Genomic DNA, 19,843 nt, shown 5'->3' with positions numbered 1-19,843 from the left:
GAGCACCAGGAATGACCGCACAGGGGACGAGGGGGCGCTTGGGGGAGACAGAACGTTCACCCCTTGACCGTGGTGGAGGGTACGTGACCACGTAAGCCTGTCCCACTTGACAGCGCTCTGCCCTGCAGAAGGTGACCTTTACTGCATGCTAACGACATCCCGAGAAACCTGACTAAAAAATACAATAAAGTGAAATCAAGGGAAATAATTTTTACTTGGCATAAATTCAAATAGTGCCTAAGAAGCTACTTTGAGGTTTGCTTTCGGACGCTGTCACTGGTTTAGCCGTGGGCTACAACAGCCCAGCTTGCTGGGGCAGGTGCTGGTTCTACGGAAGACCGGAGTTTAGGTTACATTGTCAGAGGAAACAGAAGATTTTAGACCTAAGACAGTCACGGTGGTTTGGAATTAGATATAGTCGTCTCCTAGGTCCTTCCGTTTGTTTTTTAAAAGGAACCACTGTGGAGGACTGGCACCATTTGTTCTGGGCCTAAGCTGGGCCTTGTGACTCCCTGGGGTAGATCGTGGGGTGTGGGTCACGTATTCCTGTGGGGCAGGGCACTCGTGTCCGTGTGAAAACCTTCGACAGTATTTAGCTTGTCTTTCATATCCGAGCTGGGGAACCCCCTGGCAGGGAGGCTCTGGGAGGTTCTTTGCTGCTGTGGGAACAGTCAGGGGGTGGCCTTGGGCACGGCCAGGCGCCCTGTCTGCAGGATCCCGGCCACTGCGAAGCCCAAATCTTAGTGGGAGAGCATGCAAAGAACAGCTGGGCCAGGATCCTGCTCAGTCACCAGCTGCAGGCATTGTGAGATGGGGGACCACCATCACCGGACCCCTCTTTTGCAGCTGTCTGAAGAACCCTAACCCCCGTTCCCAGGGCACTGCTGCTCTAAAAAGGGCTGAGGTTCTCTTGTAATGGAGAAATCCTTTGTGACCAAAAAGCAAAACTTCTCACAACAGCTACATGTTGTTCAGGGACAGGAGATGCAGCGAAGCAGATTTTAAGTAATTTAGTTAAAAATGAAAGTTCTTTCAAGTAACATTTGCACGTAAGAACCGTTTGTTCACTGAGTCGTCGATGGGGGCTGGCTGGACACTGCAGGGGGAGCTCCGATCTCTTGGAGCTTGGTCTGGGACCACTGTGGCTAAACAAACATCAAAGAGAAAATATATCCTGCCTAAGAAAAATGGGAGCGTTCCACAGCCCAGGGCCCGGGCGGGAGCTGGTTTTGCAGCTGTGCAGATGGCAGCGGCCGGGTTGGGAGGCCAGGGGGGCCGAGGGTGGGAGGCTGTGGACTCTGACTGTGGTTTCTTCAGGGACAGGATGTCACCTTACCTTGGGATAAGCGGGGACATCGCGTTGAGATGTCAACTTCTTGCTGTTATCCAAAAAACTGTACTTACAGGGACAGCTGGTCCTGAAGGGAAAAGCAAAGATTGTTTCCGGCGCTGCCGCCTTGGTCTTGGTGTCACTCGGGCGGTGGATTGCGGGGACCTCATGGGAGAAATACCGAAAAACGCCAAACCCAACCCAATCCGCATGCCACAAACCCCTTTGGTCTTATTTGTTACAGAAGAATAAGTCATAAAACCAGTGACGCCTCGTTGCTAAACCCCGAAGACCCTGCCTGGACCTCCTGAGATAATACTGAGCTCTCAGCAAACATGGCATCTTCATTTTAGAGAAGCTCCTGCAAATCTCTTTTAAATGATGCGAGCAAAATACGTTTCTTCTAAAAATTCAAAAAACATAGAAGCAAAGTAAAAAAAAGTTAAGTCCCCTTTCACCCACTTCTTTCCTCTAAATCTCACACCTGGCAATGCCTTCTGTTAAGTTTGGGGTACCTTTCCAGAACGTTCCTAGGTATGGACACACACGGACAGCCCCTGGTCCTTTTAAGTAAGGATGGAATTGTACCAAGCTTGCTCTCTGGCAACTTGCTTTTCCCACTACCATGTCACAAATGCACTGCTGCTGCTTCAAAGAGCTCGACCTCATCAAAAAGCGAGACCTCCTCGGGACCTCGGTCGTGATGGACCTCGTAAGGTCATCAATCCCGCCTCCTGTGATAGACTTTCTGGATGTCCCCAACTGTTCCCCTTACACACACGTCGAGAGGCGAGTTTGATCTCTGACTCTGCTTTGCATTCCTTAACATCAAGGCATCAAGAACAGAACAGGGACTTCCCTGGCGGTCCAGTGGTTAAGACTTGCGCTTCCGATGCAGGGGGCCCGGGTTCTATCCCTGGTCGGGGAACTAAGATCCCACATGCCTCGGGTTGCGGCAACAAAAGCAAAACAAAACAAAAGAACAGAACAAAAGGAGCCTGGTGGTTTTGGAGGGAAGCCCCCTTCCGACATCAGGGGCGAGTGTGCTGGCCCGAGGGGGTCACAGCCAGGGACTGCAGGTCGGGGCTGCTCCAGGAGAGCCGGCAGCACCTGGGCTCCCAGCCCACAGGGGCACCTTAACTCCTCTGGAAGGAACTTGAAGTCCCCCCACCTCGAATAGGGAGCACAGCGGGGGTGGCGGGAGAGTCTAACACCCCAGTCCTCGCCCTGATCCTGCCTTGCGTGAGATTCCCAGGCTGGGGATGGGGCCAGCACAGAAGCTCATGCATTTTGGAAATAAACTTCCATCTTCCAGGAGAGCAATTTATACTGTATTGTAAGAGCCGTAAAGAAATTCACATCCTTTAAGCTGCAAGGCTCCTCTGGAGAAGTTATCATAAGGAAAGAATTAGCCGTAAACAAACAGCTTGAAGGTATTCATCACAGTGTCATCTGTTGCTGCAAAAACACAAAACCAAACTAGAACCCATCGGAATGGCCCCCAATGGGAAATAATTTAAACCATTATGGTACTTCAACAGGGAGGGCTATTATGTCATCTTTAATTATGAGTATTATGTGAAGCGAGGGAATTTTGGGTGAAAAGGGAAAAAGAAACGTTGCCTACAGTATGTCCTGAAAGGTACTGCAAGACAATCGACCACGGAATGAGGAGAAAAGAACTCAGTGGGTGGGTGAAAAGGAGTGCTGGACCGCGGCCTTCTGGAAAAATGTCTGAGGCTGCACTTTCTTCTACTGACTGTTTACAATGTTGTAAATGAAAAAAAATTACAACAGTATTTCGTAGCTGTTTTTCACAACTGGCTATCTGTGCGTAGAAGAACAGCTGGGAAGCTCAGGACTGGGTTTTGACTGGGAGCAGCGAGGTTGCTGTTATTTTTACTGACTTGCCCCCCTCATCAGTATAGTCTGGAGGTTTGACAAGGTGCCTATGCCACTTGCAAACTCAGAGTAATACGCCTGCTTCCTTTTTGGAAAAAGAGCCTCAGTATTACTTTCTTGGCGTGCTGCTATTCCTTCCCTCCACCCCATGCTAGCGAAAATCATCCGAGCTGCTTAAGACAGCTTCGTGTATGGAGTGGGATTTTAAGACAGATTTAGCAAAAGGGTAACAAAATGAACCAAGAAAACGCGCCAACCAAACACTTCCCGTGGTCGCCCTTGTCAACGAGAGCTCCCATGTACACACAGATGTCTGAGCCGTGAGAACCTGGTCTGTGACTTAAGAGCACAGGTAGCGTCGTCATTATTTCTTTTCTGCTTTTAACCTCTTTTGTACAAACATCCACACACGTGCCGTGCAGGTCAGTCCCGCGCCTTTCCCAGGAGGGCTGCGTAAGCTTCCACCACCGAAGATGATTTGACTGCTGGAATCCACTGCTTCCTTGAAAATCCCAGCGTTGGGGGGTCCGGCCTCAGCCAGGCAGCCCTGCCTGCTCCCTCTTTGCCCCGCCGCCATGGGAACCAGCATCCTCCAGCTGACAGAGCAGCTGGCATGGTGCCTTTTCTTTTCTTTCTGTTTGGGGCTGGTTTTGACTTTCATTTTCTGCGCTCCCAGCCTCCCCCCATCCTGGGGCTCAGTCCAGTGGTCAAGGCCATTTGTTTGGGATGAAAGCGGAGATGACAGACCCCAGAGCCCTCAGATGCCGCCCCGTGTTCCTGCAGCCCCCATGTGCTCGGCGGGGCCGGGCCCTGCCCTGAATGCGGGCGGGCAATCCTCCCTGTTTCCTCTTGGGGAAAAAGCCAAGAGAAACCCAAGGCCTGTGTCTCAGGGGAGTGCGGCCTGTTCCAAGGGTGTCTGTGGGCCTGCGTCTCATCTGACCCAACTGCCATCACTATTCCCTAGGGAAAGGCGGCTCTGGTCCACGCAGACCCCCGGCTCCAGGCCACGGTGGGGTGTGCCTGTGGGGGGTGAAGGTGCTCATCGCTTCGGGCTCACTGGCCACCCAAGCGGGTGCAGACCTGAGCTCAGCCGGGCTGGTGCCTTTGTTTCCCTCTCCGCCCCCGAGAGGCAGGATCACTGCCCGGCTGGGTGGACATCCTCAGAGAGAGCTGCTCAGCTGTGCAACTTCCCCACTAGGTAACGAGCCTGGTCCCAGGATGCTGATGACTGCACGGCCCCCTTGCGCGATTAAGATGGAACCCAGAGAGCCGGAGGAAGATGGCGGAAGAGTAAGACGCGGAGATCACCTTCCTCCCCACAGATACATCAGAAATTGGTCTACACGTGGAACAACTCCAACAGAACACCTACTGAACGCTGACAGAAGACCTCAGACCCCCCAAAAGGCAAGAAACTCCCCACATACCTGGGTAGGTCAAAAGAAAAAAAGAATAAACAGAGACAATAGGATATGGACGGGACCTGCACCAGTGGGAGGGAGCCGTGAAGGAGGGAAGGTTTCTACACACTACAAGCCCCTTCGCGGGCGGAGACTGCAGGTGGCAGAGGGGGAAAGCTTCGGAGTAGCGGAGGAGAGCACAGCAACAGGGGTGTGGAGGGCAAAGCAGAGAGATTTTGGCACAGAGGATCGGTGCCCTCAGGCACACACCAGCCCGAGAGACTTGTCTGCTCGGCCGCCAGAGCGGGCGGGGCTGGGAGCTGAGGCTCGGGTATCGGCTTTCAGTCGGAGCGCAGGGAGAGGTCTGGGGCTGGCGGCAGGAAGAGACCCTGAAGGGGTTAGTGCTAGCCCGGAGGGAGTCCGGGGAAAGGGTCTGGAGCTACCGGAGAGGCAAGAGACTTTTTTCCCTTTTGTTGCTTGGTGCGCGAGGAGAGGGCATTCCCCTCCCTCCCCTCTGCCTGAGTGAGCCAGAGCCCCCGAATCAGCGGCTCCTTTAAACCCGTCCTGTCTGAGCGAAGAACGGACGCCCTCCGGCGACCTACGCGCAGAGGCGGGGCCAGGTCCAAGGCTGAGACCCGGGAGCTGTGAGAGCAGAGACAGGGAAATCTCTCTGTGCAGCCTCCGAGGCAGCGGATTAAAGCTCCACGGTCCATTTGATGTGCCCTGCGTCTGTGGAGTGCATGAATAGACAGCGAATCATCCCAAATTGAGGAAGTGGACCTTGAGGACAAGATTTAAGACTTTCCCCCCCTTTTTTTCCCCTCTTTTTACAACGAATTATCTCAAATTAAGGAGGTGGACTTAGCAAGATTTCAGACTTTTCGCCCTTTTCCTCTTTTTACAACGAATTATCCCAAATCGAGGAGGTGGACTTGGAGAGCAAGATTTTTGATTTTTCCCCCTGCTCTCTTTTTGTGAATGTGTATGTGTAATCTTCTGTGTAAGATTCTCTCTGTATAGCTTTGCTTCCACCATATGTCCCAGGGTTCTTTCGGTCCGTGTTTTTTTTCAATAATTACTTTTTAATTTTAATAACGCTACTATATTTCATACTTTATTCTATTTTACTTTACCTGCTCTTTCTTTTTTTCCTCCCTTCCCTTCCTCCCTCCCTCCCTCCGCTCCTCCTTTCCTTCTTTCTTTTTCTTTCCTCCATCCCTCCCTCCCTCCCACCCTTCTTCTTTCCACTTTCTTTTTCTTTCCTTCCTCCCTCCCTCCCTCCCTCCTGTCTTTCTTTCTTTCTTTCCTTCCTCCCTCCCTCCCTCTCTTCTTCCATTCACTCTTCCTTTTGCTTTCATTCCTCCCTCCCTCCCTCCTTTCTTTCCTTTCTTTCCATCCTTCCTCCCTCCCTCCTTTCTTTCTTTCTTCCTTCCTTCCTTCCTTACTTCCCTTCTTCCTTTCTTTCAATCTCTCTTTCTTTCTTCTACTAATTATTTCTTTCTACTTTTTCTCACTGTTATTCTGAGCCGGGTGGATGAAAGGCTCTTGGTGCTGCAGCCAGGAGTTAGTGCTGTGCCTCTGAAGTGGGAGAGCCAACTTCAGGACACGGGTCCACAAGAGACCTCCCAGCTCCACATAATATCAAGCAGCGAAAATCTCCCAGGGATCTCCATCTCAACACCAGCACCCAGCTTCAGTCAACGACCAGCAAGCTACAGTGCTGGTCACCCTATGCCAAGCAACTAGCAAGGCAGGAACACAACCCCACCCATTAGCAGAGAGGATACCTAAAAACATAATAAGGCCACAGGCACCCCAAAACACACCACCAGACGTGGACCTGTCCACCAGAAAGACAAGATCGAGCTTCAACCACCAGAACACAGGCATTAGTCCCCCCCCACCAGGAAGCCTACACAACCTACTGAAACAACCTTAGCCACGGGGGACAGACACCAAAAACAACGGGAACTACGAATCTGCAGCCTGCAAAAAGGAGACCCCAAACACAGTAACATAAGCAAAATGAGAAAGCAGAAAAACACACAGCAGGTGAAGGAGCAAGATAAAAACCTACCAGACCTAACAAATGAAGAGGTAATAGGCAGTCTACCTGAAAAAGAATTCAGAATAATGATAGTAAAGCTGATCCAAGATTCCATTTCCCAGATCCAAAATCTTGGAAATAGAATAGACAATATGCAAGAAACAGTTAACAAGGACCTAGAAGAACTAAAGATGAATCAAGCATCGATTAAAAACACAATAAATGAAATGAAAAATACTCTAGATGGGATCAATAGCAGAATAACTGAGGCAGAAGAACGGATAAGTGAGGTGGAAGATAAAATAGTGGAAATAACTGAGGCAGAGAAAAATAAAGAAAAAAGAATGAAAAGAACAGAGGACAGTCTCAGAGACCTCTGGGACAACATTAAACGCACCAACATTCGAATTATAGGGGTTCCAGAAGAAGAAGAGAAAAAGAAAGGGACTGAGAAAATATTTGAAGAGATTATAGTTGAAAACTTCCCTAATATGGGAAAGGAAATAGTTAATCAAGTCCAGGAGGCACAGAGAGTCCCATACAGAATAAATCCAAGGAGAAATACGCCAAGACACATATTAATCAAACTGTCAAAAATTAAACACAAAGAAATCCTATTAAAAGCAGCAAGGGAAAAACAACAAATAACACACAAGGGAATCCCCATCAGGTTAACAGCTGATCTCTCAGCAGAAACTCTACAAGCCAGAAGGGAGTGGCAGGACATAATTAAAGTGATGAAGGAGAGAAACCTGCAACCAAGATTACTCTACCCAGCAAGGATCTCATTCAGATTTGATGGAGAAATTAAAACGTTTACAGACAAGCAAAAGCTGAGAGAGTTCAGCACCACCAAACCAGCTTTACAACAAATGCTAAAGGAACTTCTCTAGGCAAGAAACACAACAGAAGGACTATACCTACAATAACGAACCCAAAGCCATTAAGGAAATGGGAATAGGAACATACATATCAATAATTACCTTAAATGTAAATGGACTAAATGCTCCCACCAAAAGACACAGAGTGGCTGAATGGATACAAAAACAAGACCCATATATATGCTGTCTACAAGAGACCCACTTCAGACCTAGAGACACATACAGATTGAAAGTAAGGGGATGGAAAAAGATATTCCATGCAAATGGAAATCAAAAGAAAGCTGGAGTAGCAATTCTTATATCAGACAAAATAGACTTTAAAATAAAGACTATTAGAAGAGACAAAGAAGGACACTACATAACGATAAAGGGATCGATCCAAGAAGAAGATATAACAATTGTAAATATTTATGCACCCAACATAGGAGCACCTCAATACATAAGGCAAATACTAACAGCCATAAAAGGGGAAATCGACAGTAACACAATCATAGTAGGGGACTTTAACACCCCACTTTCACCAATGGACAGATCATCCAAAATGAAAATAAATAAGGAAACACAAGCTTTAAATGATACATTAAACAAGATGGACTTAATTGATATTTATAGGACATTCCACCCAAAAACAACAGAATACACATTTTTCTCAAGTGCTCATGGAACATTCTCCAGGATAGATCATATCTTGGGTCACAAATCAAGCCTTGGTAAATTTAAGAAAATTGAAATTGTATCAAGTATCTTTTCCGACCACAATGCTATGAGACTAGACATCAATTACAGGAAAAGATCTGTAAAAAATACAAACACATGGAGGCTAAACAATACACTACTCAATAATGAAGTGATCACTGAAGAAATCAAAGAGGAAATTAAGAAATACTTAGAAACAAATGACAATGGAGACACGACGACCCAAAACCTATGGGACGCAGCAAAAGCAGTTCTAAGGGGGAAGTTTATAGCAATACAATCCCACCTTAAGAAACAGGAAACATTTCGAGTAAACAACCTGACCCTGCACCTAAAGCAATTAGAGAAAGAAGAACAAAAAACCCCCAAAGTTAGCAGAAGGAAAGAAATCATAAAGATCAGATCAGAAATAAATGAAAAAGAAATGAAGGAAACGATAGCAAAGATCAACCAAACTAAAAGCTGGTTCTTTGAGAAGATAAACAAAATTGACAAACCATTAGCCAGACTCATCAAGAAAAGAAGGGAGAAGACTCAAATCAACAGAATTAGAAATGAAAAAGGAGAAGTAACAACTGACACTGCAGAAATACAAAAGATCATGAGAGATTACTATAAGCAACTCTATGCCAATAAAATGGACAACCTGGAAGAAATGGACAAATTCTTAGAAATGCACAACCTACCAAGACTGACTCAGGAAGAAATAGAAAATATGAATAGACCAATCACAAGCACTGAAATTGAAACTGTGATTAAAAATCTTCCATCAAACAAAAGCCCAGGACCAGATGGCTTCACAGGTGAATTCTATCAAACATTTAGAGAAGAGCTAACACCCATCCTTCTCAAACTCTTCCAAACAATATCAGAGGAAGGAACACTCCCAAACTCATTCTACGAGGCCACCATCACCTTGATACCAAAACCAGGCAAGGATGTCACAAAGAAAGAAAACTACAGGCCAATATCACTGATGAACATAGATGCAAAAATCCTCAACAAAATACTAGCAAACAGAATCCAACAGCACATTAAAAGGATCATACACCATGATCAAGTGGGGTTTATTCCAGGAATGCAAGGATTCTTCAATATACGCAAATCAATCAATGTGATACACCATATTAACAAGTTGAAGGAGAAAAACCATATGATCATCTCAATAGATGCAGAGAAAGCTTTCGACAAAATTCAACACCCATTTATGATAAAAACCCTGCAGAAAGTAGGCATAGAGGGAACTTTCCTCAACATAATAAAGGCCATATATGACAAACCCACAGCCAACATTGTCCTCAATGGTGAAAAACTGAAACCATTTCCACTAAGATCAGGAACAAGACAAGGCTGCCCACTCTCACCACTCTTATTCAACATAGTTTTGGAAGTTTTAGCCACAGCAATCAGAGAAGAAAAGGAAATAAAAGGAATCCAAATTGGAAAAGAAGAAGTAAAGCTGTCACTGTTTGCAGATGACATGATACTATACATAGAGAATCCTAAAGATGCTACCGAAAAACTACTAGAGCTAATCAATGAATTTGGTAAAGTTGCAGGATACAAAATTAATGCACAGAAATCTCTGGCATTCCTGTACACTAATGATGAAAAATCTGAAAATGAAATCAAGAAAACACTCCCATTTACCATTGCAACAAAAAGAATAAAATATCTAGGAATAAACCTACCTAAGGAGACAAAAGACCTGTATGCAGAAAATTATAAGACACTGATGAAAGAAATTAAAGATGATATAAATAGATGGAGAGATATACCATGCTCCTGGATTGGAAGAATCAATATTGTGAAAATGACTCTACTACCCAAAGCAATCTACAGATTCAATGCAATCCCTATCAAACTACCACTGGCATTTTTCACAGAAGTAGAACAAAAAATTTCAAAATTTGTTTGGAAAAACAAAAGACCTCGAATAGCCAAAGCAATCTTGAGAACGAAAAACGGAGCTGGAGGAATCAGGCTGCCTGACTTCAGACTATACTACAAAGCTACAGTAATTAAGACAGTGTGGTACTGGCATAAAAACAGAAAGATAGATCAGTGGATCAGGATAGAAAGCCCAGAGATAAACCCACGCACATATGGCCAACTTATCTTTGATAAAGGAGGCAGGAATGTACAGTGGAGAAAGGACAGCCTCTTCAATAAGTGGTGCTGGGAAAACTGGACAGGGACATGTAAAAGTATGAGATTAGATCATTCCCTAACACCATACACAAAAATAAGCTCAAAATGGATTAAAGACCTAAGTGTAAGGCCAGAAACTATCAAACTCTTAGAGGAAAACATAGGTAGAACACTCTATGACATAAATCACAGCAAGATCCTTTTGGACCCACCTCCTAGAGAAATGGAACTAAAAACAAAGATAAACAAATGGGACCTAATGAAACTTCAAAGCTTTTGCACAGCAAAGGAAACCATAAACAAGACCAAAAGACAACCCTCAGAATGGGAGAAAATATTTGCAAATGAAGCAACTGACAAAGGATTAATCTCCAAAATTTATAAACAGCTCATGCAGCTCAATAGCAAAAAAACAAACAACCCAATCCAAAAATGGGCAGAAGACTTAAATAGGCATTTCTCCAAAGAAGATATACAGACTGCCAACAAACACATGAAAGAATGCTCAACATCATTAATCATTAGAGAAATGCAAATCAAAACTACAATGAGATATCATCTCACACCAGTCAGAATGGCCATCATCAAAAAATCTAGAAACAATAAATGCCGGAGAGGGTGTGGAGAAAAGGGAACACTCTTGCACTGCTGGTGGGAATGTGAATTGCTACAGCCACTATGGAGAACAGTATGGAGGTTCCTTAAAAAACTAAAAATAGAACTACCATATGACCCAGCAATCCCACTACTAGGCATATACCCTGAGAAAACCATAATTCAAAAAGAGACATGTACCAAAATGTTCATTGCAGCTCTATTCACAATAGCCCGGAGCTGGAAACAACCTAAGTGTCCATCATCGGATGAATGGATAAAGAAGATGTGGCACATATATACAATGGAATATTACTCAGCCATAAAAAGAAACGAAACTGAGCTATTTGTAATGAGGTGGATAGACCTAGAGTCTGTCATACAGAGTGAAGTAAGTCAGAAAGAGAAAGACAAATACCGTATGCTAACACATATATATGGAATTTAAAAAAAAAAAAAAATGTCATGAAGAACCTAGGGGTAAAACGGGAATAAAGACACAGACCTACTTGAGAATGGACTTGAGGATATGGGGAAGGGGAAGGGTAAGCTGTGACAAAGGGAAAGAGAGGCATGGACATATATACACTACCAAACGTAAGGTAGATAGATAGTGGGAAGCAGCCGCAGAGCACAGGGAGATCAGCTCGGTGCTTTGTGACCGCCTGGAGGGGTGGGATGGGGAGGGTGGGAGGGAGGGAGATGCATGAGGGAAGGGATGTGGGAACAGATGTATATGTATGACTGATTCACTTTGTTATAAAGCAGAAACTAATTAAAAAAAAAAAAAAAAAAAAAAAAAAAAAAAAAAAGATGGAACCCAGCCGCCAACAGAGACGAGGGGCGGCGCAAGCAGCTTATCCTTCATCTGAGTTAATTTCTCCATAAAGAAAAGGGCAGGGCTGCTTGTACGGGGCGCAAAGGGCTGCTAGGCTCCTGCCAGGGTCCCAGGTGGGTGATGCTGCTGTGGAGTAGCCCTGAGCCCAGGAGGCTGCATTTCTTTTTTCGCAATGTGTCAGCACTGTTTGAGACTTTACCCCATTCTGTTTTTGATTGAAGAGTCACAATTACCTGTCTCTCACCTACACGGGCTGCTGTGAAAACTGCCTGCTGAGAAGACATGGCTCTAGAAGCGGCTGGGGCACAGGGAAGGCTCCTCTTTGGATCACAGCACTGTGAGTTCCAAAAATGTATTGATACTTCTTGCGGGGGGCGTGGGGCGTGGAAGAGGCTTCATTACTTGGATGAGCCCGGGCTCTGCCCACTTTGCCCCCGACGGGTGCCTGCAGGTGACATCTTGCTTCCCTTGTGCTCTGAAATCGGGCAGGTCTTCTCCACGTGGTCTGTTGTGTCCCCCAAGAATCATATGTTGATGTTCTAACCCCCAGTACCTGTGAATGTGACCTCATTTGGAAATAGGGCTGTAACAGATGTAATGAGTTAAGATTGGTCACACCACGTAGGCTGGCCCCTCATCCAATACGACTGGTGTCTTTTTTTTTTTTTTTTTTTTTTTGCGGTACGCGGGCTTCTCACTGTTGTGGCCTCTCCCGTTGCGGAGCACAGGCTCTGGACGCGCAGGCTCAGCGGCCATGGCTCACGGGCCCAGCCGCTCTGCGGCATGTGGGATCTTCCCAGACCAGGGCACGAACCCGTGTCCCCTGCATCGGCAGGCGGACTCTCAACCACTGCGCCACCAGGGAAGCCCTGGTGTCTTTTTTAAAAAGGGCCATTTGGACACAGAGACAGACACATACAAAAAAACAGGCCATGTGGAGACAGAGGTAGAGACTGGAGTGATGCTCTACAAGCCAAGGGGCCCCAGGAATTGCTGACAACCCCTAGAAGCTGGGAGAGAGGCATGGAACAGTTTCTCCCCGAGAGCCTTCAGAGGGAGCCTGGCCATCCTGACACCTTCATTCCAGACTTTTAGCCCCCAGAACTGGGGGAAAATAAATTCCTATTGTTTTCAGCCCTGCAGTTTGTGGTGCTTTGTTATAGCAGCCACAGGAAACTAATACCACTTGGACGAAATTTTGTTTTTTCTCTTGCAACCTGACCCGCAGGGCAGTGCACGCCAGAAAGCACAGCAGGAGCATCACGGTGCCCCTGCCCCAGCCTGGCTCTTACAGAAGGGGCGGCGGAGGGTGCCTGCGACACGGCCGGCGGGACAGGACCAGCAGGCGGGGGCTCCTGACTCACCCCGGCTGCTCTGGGCAGGTGGCAGGATTGAATCATTTGAGAAGGGATGAGAGGCCTCATTATAAAACACCTTCTGCTTTTGAATCACTATGTCATGCCCCTGAAACTAACCTAACACTGAAAATCAACTATACCTCAAAACAAAACCCAAACCCAAACCCCGCCTCCTGCAAGTGCTCTGTGGGCTGTGTGGCTGCAGCATGTTTATGGGTGAGGTGACCCTACAGAGGGAACATGGGGGACGGGGCCCAGGGGCACCACCCGCTCGCCACAGCAGACACGGCACTCAGCCACGGGCCGCCAGTCTGAGGCTGCTCGCAGAGCGGCCGGGAGAGGGCCTGGCTAATTAGCTTTTCTCCCCTGGGCGTTAGGACTGGCCACAGGACGGAGGTCCAGCACGTGGCAGCCAGAGGGCTAAGCTGAGCCATCCAGATCCTGAGCCCGAGGACGACACCGTGACCAGGGGCCTCCTTCCAGCTGCTGAGCCAGGGCCCCGCCGTGGGGCTGCACGGGCAACTCCAGGGCTCTTACTGGGTCACGTGAGGGATCTGCCTCCTGACCCCGTAGAACCTTCCGCTTCAGGGACGGTGAGGACGAATTATTCACTCACAATTTTCTGTCGTCACGAACTCCTTTGCCCGACTTCCCCCAAATCCAATGGGATGAGACATCCTGAAGTCCAAAACACTTGACAAGTGAGCAGGCCACGAAAGTGGCGTGGTCCCCGGAAGACACGCACCAACAGGCTTGGAGCCCGTCAGGCTAGTCCCCGAGCTGCCCTGAGGCCGTCAGCCCTGCCCCAACCCTGCGATCACCACCTTCCCCTTCGCCTCCTGCACCGAAGGCCCTTGCATGCAGCCACGCTCTGCAGTAAGCAGGTTGTCCTCAATTTTGAAAAGTTAGGAAATGATCTTCAAGATGTCGGGTGGCCTCGTAAGCCAGTTTGGTGCGCTTGCACCGGGCCGTTCGCAGGTTCGTTAGTCCCGTTAAATCCTGTTGAGCCCCAGCTGTAACCTCAGCCTCCTTAGTGGAGTGGCGTTCTGGGGGTGACAGGCCACACCGTCACCACGCGGTCTCTGGACAGGTGACCACGGGTGTGCAGCAACGCGGGAGAGCAGACAGGTGCAAGCCGGTCCTGTCAGCAGGGCACTCGGCACAGCCCCGCACACAGCAAGCGCCCAGTGTGTGCAACATCCAGCATCACCTTGGCGGACATGCTGCATCTCTGCCCTTGACCTGAACATCTGCTTTAACCACGCTTTCGGCCAAGGGTCTGGCTGTAGCCCAAACCCCACTTTCCAAAAAATGCCTGGGGCATGTTTTTCCTGGATTTCGGCAGCCTGGGCCACCTCACCCTGGCTCCCCAGGGGCGTGTGTGGAGGGACCCTTATTCCGCGGGACAAGTGATTTCTGTGTCCAGAACGTGCATCGCTCCCCTGACGGGCCGCTCTGTGCTATGGGGACGTCCGCACGGGATTGGGGCCTCCGGGACACCAGGACGCTTGTCCCCTGGAAGCCAAAGGCCTTTCTCCTTTTATTGTTCCCCTTTTCAAACAATCGATGCCAACTTTGTTGAAGTCGGGGCCGTGAATCCTAACACTTAGATCTGCAAGCAGATTACTCTCCTTTTCTGTGAAGTCATCCTCCCAACCTCCCTCCGCCATAAAGTCTCTTTTATGATCAGAAAGCTGTGTAACTGAAAAGCAAATCCCAGACGGTGCCCACCCCAGCCAGAGCTGGGATTCTCCAGCTTTGCTTTTGGGGAAAAAATCCCCCAGGGCCCCCCTCAGCTCTGCACGGCTGCGCAGGGCCCGCCCCTGGCCATCTGCTGCACTCGCCCCTGGCCGTCTGCCGCGTTCGCCCCTGGCCGTCTGCCGCGTTCGCCCCTGGCCGTCTGCCGCGCTCGCCCCTGGTCATCTGCCGCGCTCGCCCCTGGCCATCTGCCGCGCTCGCCCCTGGCCATCTGCCGCGCTCGCCCCTGGCCGTCTGCCGCGCTCTCCCAGCGCAGACCTTACCTGTTGCTTCTGGCTGCCAGCTCTTCCCTCATCTTTTTAATGTCACTCTTGCATTTCTCAACCTCCACCACTTTCAGTCCTTCCACTGGAGACCAAGAGAAACAAGGGGGTTACCATGGATACACATGGAGGCTGGGGAGGCTGGTGACTGGGGGCTCGCCCGTGGCTCCCATGTCCCCGGGGGCGGGGGGTGGAAGCTGGCTCAGACACTGGCTCCCACTCCCGCCCATGCCGCTGCTTCTCAGGCCTCCCCCCTCACGTAGCTCAGCCACAGCCTGTGCATCACGTTCATCCACACGGGCCCTCGAGGACAGAAGCCCCTCCCCCTCCCCGCTTCCAGAATCTCCACTGTTCCCGCACCTACTTCTTGCTTCTTCTCTGTACCCCTAAGCGCCAGCTGAGGGCACGGGACAGCGGATCTTTTATCCCCCAAAGAAAAAGGGGGTACGTGTTCCCAGGGTAGTAAAATGCAATGAAGGGCTCGGGGAGCAAAACCACAGCCTTCCCAGCAAGGATGAAAGTTTCGTTAAGGTAAAAGCTTTGCATTTGAAGGTCCTGGGTAGAGCAGTTAACCGGGACAAGCGTTGACTTGAAATGGATGAGAAATGATCGGGCCAGGTGAAGGACGGGCGGAACCTGCGCTTGGTCACATTCCCAGGGTCCTGCAGCTCGGGGTCCCCTAAGTCAGAACACTATTTTTGTTTTCATCAAAGGATGAACTGGCGCTTATGCCTGCCAGTGAGCATTCAACTTCAAGACGTTCACTCTGGCAGGTGCATATTTAGCTCAGAAATGCTGCCAGTTTTGGGATGGCTTTCAGATTAGAGTCAGTTCATAAGAAATAAAAAAAGATTAGCTTTGTTACTTGGTAATCACACCTTGATTTTTATGCAGAAAGATACTACCCACGATGCCATTCATTCCCCTTTCCATCAGGCGGCTCGGGATATGGCTAAAAATAAAATGCAGGTGATTTCTAAAAGAAAAACAAAGCAACTCAGCGACTTCCGCGGGCTTCCATCCATCTCCCATCCGGAGGAACTGTCAGCAGTTCTGGAGCTCGCGGCTGGGGGAACTCTCCCAGCGCCGAGCCCCCGGGCAGCCCGCCAGGAACCACAACCTCTCAGGGTGGGTTTTCTAAGCATTTCAGTGTCAGGGGCCAGGCGGGGGCAAGACTATGTGAAACCACTGCTTCTTTCCGCCCAGTGGCAGGAATCTGGAGGATCTGGTCCCAGTGACCTGCTTCTGTGCCGTGCGGGATACCAAGGGAGAGGCTCAAACACCATCTCCACCCTCCCGTACCAGGACGCGGGACCAGCGAGGTGGGGACGCCAGGGAACTGGACATCGGTACTTTGTGCTCCCACCAAGAGCCCACACCCTCCTTTCGGGTGGGGTGCTTTCAGCACTTTCTTGCATCACGGACCCCGTTAGGAGGTGGATGAAACCATGGGTCCTCTTCCAAGAAAAAGCACATCAGCACACACCCTTTACAGTTTGCATTTGGACCAGGCGTGCACGGCCTCCCAGGCATTTCTCGGCCTCCGTCCCATTGCAGGATGCTTACCCCGAGGAGGAGAGGCCCACCGCGGAGCTGTGTCTGCGGGTCTGCTAATGGCACAGATGGTAGATTCAACATCAGTGTCAGGAAGGGGCCCAGGAAGGGGCTGTTAACACGTAAAGGGCAGAAAATCTTGGAAAGTTGAATAGATCTGGAGAAGAGACCTGGCATGTGGCATAGACTTGGATCCAAAGAGTGGATCCAGCTGGGGAAGAGATGGAGCACACAGTATAGAGTCCAAACAGGGTAGCGGTGCCCTGCCTGTCAGGGTCCACGGGTACCATTCATTACGTTTCCAGCATCACCTCTCTGAATACAAAATAACCTATGATCATTGTAGAAAATGGAGGAAATACAGAGTATCTCAAAGAAGGGTATTTAAAAATTTATCCATGGGACTTCCCTGGTGGCACAGTGGTTAAGATTCCGTCTGCCAATGCAGGGGACACGGGTTCGAGCTCTGGTCCGGGAAGATCCCACATGCCGCAGAGCAACTAAGCCCGTGCGCCACAACTACTGAGCCTGCGCTCTAGATCCCATGAGCCACAACTACTGAGCCCGCGTGCCACAACTACTGAAGCCCGTGCGCCTAGAGCCCGTGCTCTGCAGCAAGAGAAGCCACCGCAGTGAGAAGCCTGCGCACCGCAACCAACAGTAGCCCCTGCTTGCCGCAACTAGAGAAAGCCCGCTTGCAGCAACAAAGACCCAACGCAGCCAAAAAAAAAAAAAAAAATTTATCCATGATCCTATTGGCCCAGAGAACTCATTTAATATTGTATATATTGGTGTGTATCCTTCCAGGCATTTTTCTCCCACCCCCATGCAATCTAAATATCTATTATCTTTCTTAATTTAAAAAAGGCAGAATTGGGATCATGTTTTCTCATTTGCTTTTCTCCATCATCAACAAGTCAAGGATGCTCCTGTTAGCAGCTGCCTCCTAGCTCATGGTTTTTGGTGGTTGCCTGATGTTTCATGGTGTGGATATTGAAATTGATGTAGATCAGGTTCCTTGGCCATTTATTGGGGGTGATGTTAAGATTAAGCCTTTTGGGCAACACGGGATGATAGAATTTACAGCAGCGATGTTTAGGAAATAGAGCCTCGTTGCCAAGGAGATTGATAATGAGTAATGAGATGGCAAAAGTGCATTAATCAATGGAAGAGAAAAACAATGCGTCTCGGGATTGAAGAGCCAGACCGCCGGGAGGAAGCCAGGAGGCAGTGAGGGCGCTCGGCGGATTCAGGCACCAGCAGACCCAGGGCTGCCGCTCCCAGGCCTTGCTGGACACCAGGCTGCCTTGTGGAAGATCCTGGGGGAGGGAGAAGGCCGTCCGAGCTGGGCCACCCCCAGGTCCTGCACTGACACCAGGGAGGACTCAGGGTTGAGACGGATGTCAGTTTCCCACTTGTCAGTCTCAAACTTTAAACACAGGCGGGTGCAGACCAGAACCCCAAACTAAAGCACAGGCTCCGCAGCCCCAGGCTGACTGGCAGTGTGAGCGCCACCTGGCACCGCTGTTCTCTCAGACTTTAGAAGGGGTTCTGCGGGCCTCCGTAGGTCAGGGCCACCCTAGAGGACTTTGAAGAATGATTTTCTAAGAGGGACGCTGGCTTCGGGGACGGGGCCTCAGCAGGCAGGAGTAACAGCACGGTCACGGTCAGGCCACGAGGGCAGCTCGGTCCCACTCTCTTCTCCCCCTGACCCGCTGGGCTCTCCCGAGAGGCCGGCTGTGGGCAGGCGGGGCCCTAGTTAGGCTGCAGAGCTTTGAAACTTGTTTATAGCCACGTAGGAATAGAGCCTCGGGTTTCAGCACTTCCTCCAAGGACTTTGGTAAAGAATTTGCATAAAGCACATTTCCCCAGTGACAGAAAGAAAAGCAAGTTTTGGTTTCAGTCTTTGGGGTTGTTTGCATGACCTGGCTGTAAACTTTGCCCCATGGGGCCAGCTCTCTAGTCTGTAGGTTCTGGGCCAGGCCCCGGCAGGGATAAAGGCTGAACAGGGGCAGGACTGCCCTGTGCCCACCGCAGGGTGCCTGGGCCCTTCCCGCAAACAAGGAAGGAAGGGAGGGAGGGGCTCCCCGGGATGGTCCATCCCCAACCGGGAGATGAGGGGAGGCCCTGGACGGCCTGTGTTTAGGAAACGACTTCTCACCTAAGCGAGACCCCAGCCTCCCGAAGAAGGAAAACATTTCGTAGAAAAGGAAGGAAAGCTTTTAAGGTGAATTAAGAGCTAAGGCAAAATTTACATTTGATTCCAAAGAATTATACACTTGAGAGGGTAGAAAAAAAAAAGGCAGGAAATTCCATTTAAAACAAGTCAAATCAATGTAATGTGATTTACAGATGGGCAGTTCTAGCTGGTGCCTCTTTGAATTCAAGAAGCAGAGAACAGCTCCGAACAGCTAACACATACCAGACAAAGTGTGTGTGCATGAGCATGGTATGTGTGTGTGTGTTTCTGTGTGTAGTGTACATGGGGGTTCGTGTATGTGTGCGAGTGTATGTGCCTACGTTTCTGTGTGTGCTTACGTGTGTGTGTGTGTGTGTGTGTGTGTGTGTGTCCATATCTGGCTGGGCCCAGCGGAGCAGCCTGGCAGTCATATTCCCGGCAGCCTTCCCAGGCCAGCAGCGCAGGCCGGCTTGCTTCTGGCAGCTCTGCAGGGTCAGGGCTGACCTTCTGAGTGGCTGGGATGACCAGTTCCCCAAGTGACCTGCGGGAGAGGTCCAGCTGCAGAACCCCTGAACTCAAAAGGCCTCCCCTGTCCATTTCCAAGGTCCCTGCGATGTCTTCGGGGGAGGCCCTGATTGCTGTGTCTGGGTGGCTCTTAGGAACTCACACCCCCCGGGGCTCAGCACTTCGCACTAACGCAGAGGCTGGTGGAGCCCGGGGAGCGGTCAGCCACAAGCGCCAGGAAAGGATGTGCCCAAAGCCAGGTGGAGGTTAGGGAGGATGAGGGCCACCTCCGGGGGTGTGTGGGTCCCCACAGCCACGTTCCTGTGGGCAGCGGGCAGCCAGGAGGAGGTGGGGAGGCCAGGGGCTGACCGCTGCCCACACCTGGCCA

At 49.6% G+C, this 19,843-nt stretch overlaps 1 protein-coding gene across 1 annotated transcript in view; it reads right to left on the bottom strand.

The window, feature by feature from the left end:
* PDE9A (phosphodiesterase 9A) overlaps window positions 1-19,843 on the bottom strand; it is a gene marked incomplete at its 5' end in the record, with an annotated part of 98,636 nt that overhangs the window by 14,239 nt on the left and 64,554 nt on the right. The window contains 2 exons of the mRNA XM_079704369.1: window positions 1,337-1,418; window positions 15,219-15,303. Of these exons, the coding sequence (XP_079560495.1) occupies window positions 1,337-1,418; window positions 15,219-15,303 (167 nt within the window). The remainder of the gene's footprint in view (window positions 1-1,336; window positions 1,419-15,218; window positions 15,304-19,843) is intronic.

Source organism: Hyperoodon ampullatus (genome assembly GCF_949752795.1).
Source record: "Hyperoodon ampullatus genome assembly, chromosome: 5".
Lineage (NCBI taxonomy): Eukaryota > Metazoa > Chordata > Mammalia > Artiodactyla > Ziphiidae > Hyperoodon > Hyperoodon ampullatus.
The sequence above is the reverse complement of the archived record's forward strand: the minus strand, read 5'-3'. Positions and strand labels throughout refer to the sequence as shown.